The 10,749-nt window shown below is 43.6% G+C and overlaps 1 protein-coding gene across 1 annotated transcript; it reads left to right on the plus strand.

Moving 5' to 3' along the window:
* The first annotated feature begins 2,773 nt into the window (after positions 1-2,773).
* LOC123752698 (mucin-2-like) lies at positions 2,774-4,450 on the plus strand. Its single transcript, XM_045734722.2, has one exon. The coding sequence runs from the start codon at positions 2,774-2,776 to the stop codon at positions 4,448-4,450; it is 1,677 nt and encodes a 558-aa protein (XP_045590678.2).
* The last annotated feature ends 6,299 nt before the right edge of the window (positions 4,451-10,749 follow it).

The following is a 10,749-nucleotide window of genomic DNA, read 5'->3' on the forward strand; positions in this document are numbered from 1 at the left end:
TGTGTGTGTGTGTACTCACCTATTTGTGCTTGCGGGGGTTGAGCTTTGGCTCTTTGGTCCCGCCTCTCAACAGTCAATCAACTGGTGTACAGATTCCTGAGCCTACTGGGTATGTTTGTGTGTGTGTGTGTGTGTGTGTGTGTGTGTGTGTGTGCGTGCGTGCGTGCGTGCGTGCGTGCGTGCGTGCGTGCGTGCGTGCGTGCGTGCGTGCGTGCGTGCACTCCAGAGAAGCTAGTCTTCTGTTCTGGTTTGTAGAGTGCGCATGAGAAACACCGATAAAGAGTAAATCTTGGTGCTCATGGAAACAATACTTTTCAGACTTCATTATCTAAAAGAACTCTGGGTCAATTTGCATAACTTTGCATTTCCTACTGGCCACCTGAGTTATTCTGCCGGTGAACCCTTCTTCAGTCTCGTGATGTGAGAGGCTGCAGGTCTTGGAGAAACATCTCTAGACTCAGTTAGGAAAATCTGCTGTGTCCTGGTATAAAACCTTAGACCTTGGAGACACATACATCTGTGGGCTCGTCTTGGATGACTACCTGCATTGGGAGACCATCAGTCCCTCATACAACACGAGGGTGAGGCAGTCAGCCAAATGTGATATTTATATCTCTTCACTAATCCAAGTACTGCTTTCTTCACTGAACAATCATAGAGGAGACAGTTATATGATTGAACTTTCAACCTTTCTACTGGTATCTATCATGTTTCATGTTCTTTATGTCTTATAAATTTTGATCAAACTATACACAATCTCTTACAGCTCATGAGAGCCTTCTTGACACTCTGGCTAAATTCTAATGAAGATTAAATTCATACATTGCAATTCTGGCTGTCTCCTAATGCAATTTAAATTTAGACGTTGACTATGCTACTCTCTCATCTGCTTGATGACGTACAATGCAGCTTCGTTCAACAACATTAAAGTACATCAGCTGTTGTATTTAGTGATGTTGAAACATAACAGTACGTGGCCAATAATTTTTCAGCGATGCATCCATCTCTTTTAGTTGAGAATAATTCATTTGTTACTTTTAACTTCAAATATCCTGGCAATGAGAGCACCTGTCCACTCCAGCCTGCACACCTGTCCACTCCAGGCTGCACACCTGTCAACAGTCACAATGCAGCTCTTGGTTCACCAGACTGCCACAGACACACACACACCTTGGTGACTCCACCACTCTCAAAGGAAAAAGGAAAAACGACGTCGCAAGTTTCGTTACTGTAGACGAATTACCTTCAGGAACACAATGACGTACCGAGAACAGCTATAGAACCTTGCTAGTTCTTATCATTCTAACTCGAGCCGACGTTTCATTAACAGTATAATCATTTCAGAGTGCTTCTCTGAGAATCGGTGAAGCGTTGCTCTTTCTCTTCAGTATTGTGCACACAGTGAGCTCCCAGGAGCTCCTCGGACTCACAATCTCTCGCAATAAACCATCACACACCTCGTTGATTAGCAACATTTTCAAATCTCGGTCAATCACAGTTTACCATAACGTCATTTAATCCCATTGTCTTTGACTCGTCAAGTGAAACAACGACGAAAGCGATGTTAAAATTCCATTGAGAGTCAACTTTTGTTGTCAAGAAATATATATTTTTTCAGAATAATTTCATTCTAAAATATACAATGCTCTAACAGTCACGTATTTCGGAAAGGGTTCGCGTTTGACTATGACAAAGGCGGAATAATGTCGCGCCTTCAAGTCGCATTACAACTGTAGGTATACGGCTGGTTTTTACGGCTTCCTTAACCACCCACGATTTCTGGATCACAGAAACTATTTTCACGAAAGGTGGCATTTATTTAGCGAGAGAGAGAGAGAGAGAGAGAGAGAGAGAGAGAGAGAGAGAGAGAGAGAGAGAGAGAGAGAGAGAGAGAGAGAGAGAGAGAGACAGAGAGAGACAGACAGAGACAGACAGAGATAGAGAGAGAGAGAGAGAGAGAGAGAGAGAGAGAGAGAGAGAGAGAGAGAGAGAGAGAGAGAGAGAGAGAGAGAGAGAGAGAGAGAGAGAGAGAGACAGAGACAGAGAGAGACAGAGAGAGACAGACAGAGATAGATAGAGAGAGAGAGAGAGAGAGAGAGAGAGAGAGAGAGAGAGAGAGAGAGAGAGAGAGAGAGAGAGAGAGAGAGAGAGAGAGGTGCTACAAGGGTTGTAGTGGGTATGCGGAGGGCAGGACAAAGTCGTGTATTGTCTTGCCTTAATACAATTACCCTCAGCCAGAGATGTACCGCCTCCACCATTATTGCATTTCTTGCTGCTGTTGCTCAGCCGTTCTTCTCCAATCTCGTATCTCTTCTTCGTATCTTCGTACTCATCATTCGTCCTATCTCTCGCCTTCTTCATTCTCTTCTCAATTCTCCTCCTCCCCCCCCCCCCACCTAGCCTGTCTCCTCTGCTTGACCGTGTAAGTTAAGGCAGTTCAAGAGCGCTGTGGATGGTATCTTGTCTTGTGCTTGCTGATGCAACGTCTCTTTGATGCAACAATTACAACAAAATATTAGTTAAGCCAATCATAATAAAAGAACTTTTGGAGGAAATTTGTAGTAGTTTTAGATAGACACAATAATGTCTATCTATGTGATAGATAATTTTGATAATACAGCATAGACCATATTGACTAATACGCTCGTCACTCGTCACCTGGAATAAGCTTATCAATTCATGGTCTTCTAATTAGCAAGGAACATGAAGATAAAATTAAGATACGTAGCTCACATCATCAGAAAACAATATACCGAATGAAGAAAATAAAGATATGTTTATTTTCTCTGAAGAAGCAGAGGCTAAAAGCAGACCAAATCTAAACTTTAAAGACTTTGAAGAACTACACCTCCAGACCCTTACACCCTCAGACTACTACACCTCCAGACCACTACACCTCCAGACTACTACACCTCCAGACTGCTACACCTCCAGACTGCTACACTTCCAGACTGCTACACTTCCAGACTGCTACACCTCCAGACTGCTACACCTCCAGACTACTACACCTCCAGACTACTACACCTCCAGACTGCTACACCTCCAGACTGCTACACTTCCAGACTGCTACACCTCCAGACTGCTACACCTCCAGACTGCTACACCTCCAGACTACTACACCTCCAGACTGCTACACCTCCAGACTGCTACACTTCCAGACTGCTACACCTCCAGACTGCTACACCTCCAGACTGCTACACCTCCAGACTGCTACACCTCCAGATCACTACACCTCCAGACCACTACACCTTCAGACCACTACACCTCCAGACCACTACACCTCCAGACCACTACACCTCCAGACCACTACACCTCCAGACCACTACACCTCCAGACTGCTACACCTCCAGACCACTACACCTCCAGACCACTACACCTCCAGACTGCTACACCTCCAGACTGCTACACCTCCAGACTGCTACACCTCCAGACCACTACACCTCCAGACTGCTACACCTCCAGACTGCTACACCTCCAGACTGCTACACCTCCAGATCACTACACCTCCAGACCACTACACCCTCAGACCACTACACCTCCAGACCACTACACCTCCAGACTGCTACACCTCCAGATCACTACACCTCCAGACCACTACACCTCCAGACTGCTACACCTCCAGATCACTACACCTCCAGACCACTACACCTCCAGACCACTACACCTCCAGACTGCTACACCTCCAGACTGCTACACCTCCAGACTGCTACACCTCCAGATCACTACACCTCCAGACCACTACACCTCCAGACCACTACACCTCCAGACCACTACACCTCCAGACTGCTACACCTCCAGACCACTACACCTCCAGACCACTACACCTCCAGACCACTACACCTCCAGACCACTACACCCTCAGACCACTACACCTCCAGACCACTACACCTCCAGACCACTACACCTCCAGACCACTACACCTCCAGACCACTACACCCTCAGACCACTACACCTCCAGATCACTACACCTCCAGACCACTACACCTCCAGACCACTACACCTCCAGACCACTACACCTCCAGTCTGCTACACCTCCAGACCACTACACCTCCAGACCACTACACCCTCAGACCACTACACCCTCAGACCACTACACCTCCAGACCACTATACCTCCAGACCACTACACCTCCAGACCACTACACCTCCAGACCACTACACCTCCAGACCACTACACCCTCAGACCACTACACCTCCAGACCACTACACCTCCAGACCACTACACCTCCAGACCACTACACCTCCAGACCACTACACCTCCAGACCGCTACACCTCCAGACTGCTACACCTCCAGACTGCTACACCTCCAGACCACTACACCTCCAGACCACTACACCCTCAGACCACTACACCTCCAGACCACTACACCTCCAGACCACTACACCTCCAGACCACTACACCTCCAGACCACTACACCTCCACACTATCAAGCCGCTGGCCGAATATCTAATTAATGACCGCGCGAGATTTAATTAATTGCACGGCTTCTGGATAATTAATCTTAGACGTAATGGAAGTCCTTGCAGACGGCCGACCTGTCCCTCTCCCTTCTCTCCCTCTCACCTCTCCCTCTCCTCCATCTCCCCCCTCACCCTCCCTCTCTCTCTCACCCTCATACCTTTCCCCCCCCCCCTCATATCAGTCAAATATTCACTGCTCCCTAACCTTCCCTCACTATATTACTCTCCCTGCCTCTCCTCCTTAAGTTCCTCCTTCCCATTATCTTCATCTTCTTGCTCCATCACTGCTCCATCTCTTTTTATTACATTCATATCCCTTCCACTCACGTTATCCTCCTTCCTAATAATTTTTACTACTTCAATTGTTCCCTCTCCATATGATAGTAGTAGTAATTGTAGTGGTGACATTACCACTACCAGTAATACCAGTACAATCACCACTACCAGTAATACCAGTACAATTACCACTACCAGTAACACCAGTACAACCACCACTACCAGTAACACCAGTACAATCACCACTACCAGTAACACCAGTACAATCACCACTCCCAGTAACACCGGTACAATCACCACTACCAGTAACACCAGTACAATCACCACTCCCAGTAACACCAGTACAACCACCACTACCAGTTACACCAGTACAATCACCACTACCAGTAACACCAGTACAACCACCACTACCAGTAACACCAGTACAATCACCACTCCCAGTAACACCAGTACAACCACCACTACCAGTTACACCAGTACAATCACCACTACCAGTAACACCAGTACAACCACCACTACCAGTAACACCAGTACAATCACCACTCCCAGTAACACCAGTACAATCACCACTCCCAGTAACACCGGTACAATCACAACTACCAGTAACACCAGTACAATCACCACTCCCAGTAACACCAGTACAATCACCACTCCCAGTAACACCAGTACAATCACCACTACCAGTTACACCAGTACAATCACCACTACCAGTAACACCAGTACAACCACCACTACCAGTAACACCAGTACAATCACCACTCCCAGTAACACCAGTACAATCACCACTCCCAGTAACACCGGTACAATCACCACTACCAGTAACACCAGTACAATCACCACTACCAGTAACACCAGTACAATCACCACTACCAGTAACACCAGTACAATCACCACTCCCAGTAACACCGGTACAATCACCACTACCAGTAACACCAGTACAATCACCACTCCCAGTAACACCAGTACAATCAGAGTAACCAGGACTGATGTTCTAGTACTTCTACCTATAGTAAAAGTGGAAGTGCAGACTAAGAGGGGTAAGAAAAAGGGAAGAAAAATTAAAGTCCTGAAGAAAAGAATATTAAAAACATACCAAAGAGAAAAATGGCAGAAGAAAATAAATAAGAAAAAAAGGAAATATGAAGAAGAGGAAATGGGCGAAAAGGGAAAAGAAAAGGGAGAGAGATAATGATATGAGAGAAAGAGGAAAGTATATGGTGGAAATAGGAAAAAGAAAGGTAGGGGTGAAGCGGAAACACAGGTATCAGCTCACAGCTACGCTCAGTAATTTCTCCAGCGTTTAGCTATCAATTAATGCAACTTTAGCTGAGGACTTCCTTGCATGAGCCTGGCCAGGTTGTGTTGACCTTGCATGAGTGTTGATATCCACTCTCAGCTGATTGGTTATCTCAGATATGCTGCGTTTTACCATTAGTTATTGCTAATGTTATCATTAATATGATAACTAGTGGCAGGAGTAGTTAGCGACACTTCTACTTTCGCAGCTAGAAATAATATTAAGAATACGGCTGATAATAGTAATAATAATAATGCAGTTAAATACATTGTAATACAATAATGGCAGATGCAGTTTAATGCTGACAAATGTAAGGTTATGAGGCTAGGTAATGATGATAGAGTTACAAGATACGAGCTGGATGGTGTTGAGATTGCGAAGTCGGATTGCGAAGAGGATCTGGGAGTTTTGATCAGTAAGAACTTAAAAACAAAAAAATCAATGCATATATGTTCGTAATAAGGTAATTAGAACACTGAGATTTATTAATCGACGCGTTAGTAACAAGACACCTGGTGTTGTTCTTCGGCTATATCTTGCTCTGGTTAGGCCCCATTTAGATTATGCAGTTCAGTTCGATTGGATTCACTAGAACTCATCCAGCGTAGGATGACAAAGTTAATTGCCCAAATTAGAAATCTAATTAAAAATTAAAAGTATCAACACAAGACAAAACGCGAAACAATGGGTATAAATTGGATAAGTTTAGATTTACGATAGACCTGGGTAAATACTAGTTTGGTAATAGGGTCCTTGATTTGTAGAACCAATTATCGCATATCATAATAGAAGTAGGATCTCTTGATTGTTTTAAGCGTAGGTTAGACATATATATATGAATGAGATTGAGTGGATATAAATAGGAGCTGCCTCGTATGGACCAATAGGCCTTCTGCTGTTACCTTTATTCTTATGTTCTATTAATAATAATAATAATAATAATAATAATAATAGGTAGACGCAAGAGGCAGAGCTGTGATAAGTTCCCCTCTCACCAGCCCATTCCTCCCCCCATAACACATCCATCTACGTATTCCTTCTCTCCAAAACATTACCCCTCCCCCCCACCCCCGCTCCAGCCCTTATCACTCCCCCCCCCCCCCCCCCCCAGCACTCCTCACCCCTCCCCCTCACCACCCTCACCACCCACAACATTCACCACCAGCTAATCCTCAGCCTTGTTCCATGTCCAATTTGGTGATGCAGAGTGAGGAAGATGAATGGCTGCTGGAGTTTACCTCTCCCTCCCTACCCCTTCCCACCTCATCCAGCTGCTGTCTCCTGACTAGGGAAGGAGAGAGAAGGGCGGAAGGAGGGAGAGAGAGGAAATAGGGAAGAGTGGGGAGCATGGGAAGGAGTAAAGGCCGTAGAAGCGGAGAAAGATGCATTAGGAAAAGGACAAATTGAGTAAAATATGACAGTGATAGGGATGAACGGGTAATGGATGGTTGGAACAGAGGGAAGGAGGAAGAGAAAGAGAAAAGGAAGAACAAAAGAAGGTAAACTAGAGAGAGAGAGAGAGAGAGAGAGAGAGAGAGAGAGAGAGAGAGAGAGAGAGAGAGAGAGGAGAGAGAGAGAGAGAGAGAGAGAGAGAGAGTGAGAGAGGGAGGTCAGGAGAGATTTTAACCAGACAAGTTGACGAGGGGGGGGGGGAGGGGGGGCGTGGAGCGAGAAGGGGGAAGACGTGGTGATTCGCTAATCAACAGGCGCAGTTCCTGCCGGTGATTGATGACCATCATGATGAAGCAACTCCCATTAAATTTATCTCACTTTACTGAGGACTCCTCATATAAGCTACTCGCCTCATTGTTGACTTTATTGAAATATGTGGTAATAACTATATAATTACTTTTTAAAGTTATGAATAGTACCGCCTATGGTTGCATTTGTGAAGGTCCCTTAACGTTAGTGAAGAGAATAAAAGGCACCTAAGGGAACCTTGGTGGACTTATCACTTTCCTTCACTGACTCACCAAGCTCTCAACTTACATTACACAAGTTCCTCCTTAAGAAATCAAACACGTCAGGTATTCCACTTACACGGTTAGCTTCTATTTCACACATCACTTCCTTCTCTCTCTTCTCCTCCACATTGTTACTTTGGATCACGTTAACAGTATTCCTCACACCCTTCGATCACAACTGCTCTGCTTAATAACTCTCCTAAACTCTCTGCTTAGAGAACCGTATCATCTGTACTATATGCAATTTGACATCTGACAATTACTCATAATATTCTTATACAAGAGGTTTACACATCTCACTAACATTCATGCACCTCCCTTATGTCCCCTCCATGTATATATTGAATATTATGACACACTGCCCTGACATACACCTATATTAATATCACTCCAGTCTCTCGTTACACTATTAACTCCAACACGTGCACAGCTTGCTACATAGAAGTCTTTGACTAGAATTCTGTCAGCATCGTATATGCTTATAACTCTCCACATACATTCAATATTACTTTGTTGCCATAAATGCCTTGTTCACCAGAACATCTTTCTAATATTAGCTTTCATTAACTTGTGTCAGGTGCAAAAGTTTCGTCAACATATCCTCTTCCAGCAGAAAATCCACCTTGTTCTTCATGGATTCATTTCTCAGTAATATTATGGTAACTTTCGGTCATACTCCCGATATGCATCAAGTAAATTAATGTCTCTATAATTCTTATACTTATTACATTCTTTTTTATTTCATATAGTTATTACTCTTTGTAAATCCGGGAACTCAGTGCCACTAACCCGGTGAGCTCTGGTAAACATTCCACAGTCCATTCTTTGTGACATGTAGGAATGTTCCACTCCTGCAGCTCTTCCATATATCAGCTTTCTCACTCAATTTACTCACGACGTCAACAGATATATCAATTGCGTACTAATCTTGCACTTTTTTTTACACCATAAAGTCCAGTGATGTTTACATTAGAAACTTTTTCATTTTTTTACACTAACTATATTTTCAATATATTTCCAGCTACTTCGATTTCCTGTTCATTATTTAACTTTCTCCTGTATCTATGTTTAACGTTCATATTTATTCGTTCACCTGTCTTCCTGGTGTGCTTCCAAAAGTGTTTCGTATTTTATGAATAATTTCCTTGAATTATTCTCTCTATCTCCTCACTCGCGCTTTCGTCTACCGGCCTAACTAATCTTTCTCTTCACATACCCTTCTCTCTTATCATGTATCCGTTTCCTTTGTCACTCTCGTTCACTTTGTTTCCATTAAATCCGCTTTCATATCATAGCACCTTCTTATCTCACAAGCAGTACTTCTCATTCTTCCACCAGTCTGTACAACAGTTTGTTGCACAGGTTTGTACAACCATATAAACCTCTCTTGGGGTTATTATCAAATATTATTTGATATATTCCGCATCGCACAACCTTTCATTTTTTCAGTCTCTCTCTAAGTTTAATATTTTTTCACTTATCTAACAGTTCTCTTCGTTTAATTCTGAATGCCATCTTACATGGCACCAACATGTGGTCAGACGAAACCTATAAACATTCGCTTCTTAAACGAACCTCTTTCAATGTCAATAAATAATCATTATTCTACTATTAATTTTGTTATTATTTTATATTATTGTACTAATAAGAACACAACAAATGGGAGTCATATTTAGAGTACTGAGAGAGGCTTATATCTGTATTTTTACACATTATGGTGAAGACGATGTCCAGGATATTAGATTTTGGGCCGGTGTGTTTGGCCAAGGGGGTGTGAAGGGGCTCTCATCAGTGTTGGGGAAGAGAGAGAGAGAGAGAGAGAGAGAGAGAGAGAGAGAGAGAGAGAGAGAGAGAGAGAGAGAGAGAGAGAGAGAGAGAGAGAGAGAGAGAGAGAGAGAGAGAGAGAGAGAGAGAGAGAGAGAGAGAGAGAGAGAGAGAGAGAGAGAGAGAGAGAGAGAGAGAGAGAGAGAGAGAGAGAGATGAAGATATAGAAGGAGGAAAAGGGATAGAAAGTGATGCACAGAGAGATAGAAGCCTGACCAATAATTGAGAACAAATATTGAGTTAGTGTGTCATACACTTAACAAGACGAGGCGAGGCTGCCTGAACCCGTCTCTAGGGAGGAAGGAAGAGACCAACTTCAATAATGCACATTAATGTATATCCTTGTGATATTACCCAACATGCTCTTGATAATATTTGCATATTCAATTACATATGATATTATTATAAATTGAACCAATTTATTCCACTAAAACCTTCCCCAGGCATTTTAAATTTACAGAATACAGTTCAATATTAAGTTGACATACTTCTAAATTTTAATGAGTATTTTTTATTAACAATTGATGACCATGCAGATCTCATACGACCTCGTTTGCTATCTAGTTCTCAAGTTATCCTCTGTATTATCATGTATATTTATTGAGGCTTAATGGAAGTATGAGGAGAAAGAGCTAGGCTAGTATGACTACACAGGAAGGAATATGAGGACAACAAGTTAGGATCAGGAACAGTGTGTAGTGTAACCACCTCGGTCATCGAGAATCGAACGGCGACCTTGCAAGAAACGTGTCCGTTGTACCGAACGTCTGAAGTGGATGGCCTTGTAAGATCCTGACTACATTAGGCCTACTTGCCTCACGCATGCTTGTGGAGGTCTTCCATAGAGAGATCCCTGGAACCAAGCTTGTAGTCATCATTCCTGGAAGCCAGCTTGTAGTCATCATTCCTGGAAGCCAGCTTGTAGTGA

Source organism: Procambarus clarkii, chromosome 18 (genome assembly GCF_040958095.1).
Source record: "Procambarus clarkii isolate CNS0578487 chromosome 18, FALCON_Pclarkii_2.0, whole genome shotgun sequence".
Lineage (NCBI taxonomy): Eukaryota > Metazoa > Arthropoda > Malacostraca > Decapoda > Cambaridae > Procambarus > Procambarus clarkii.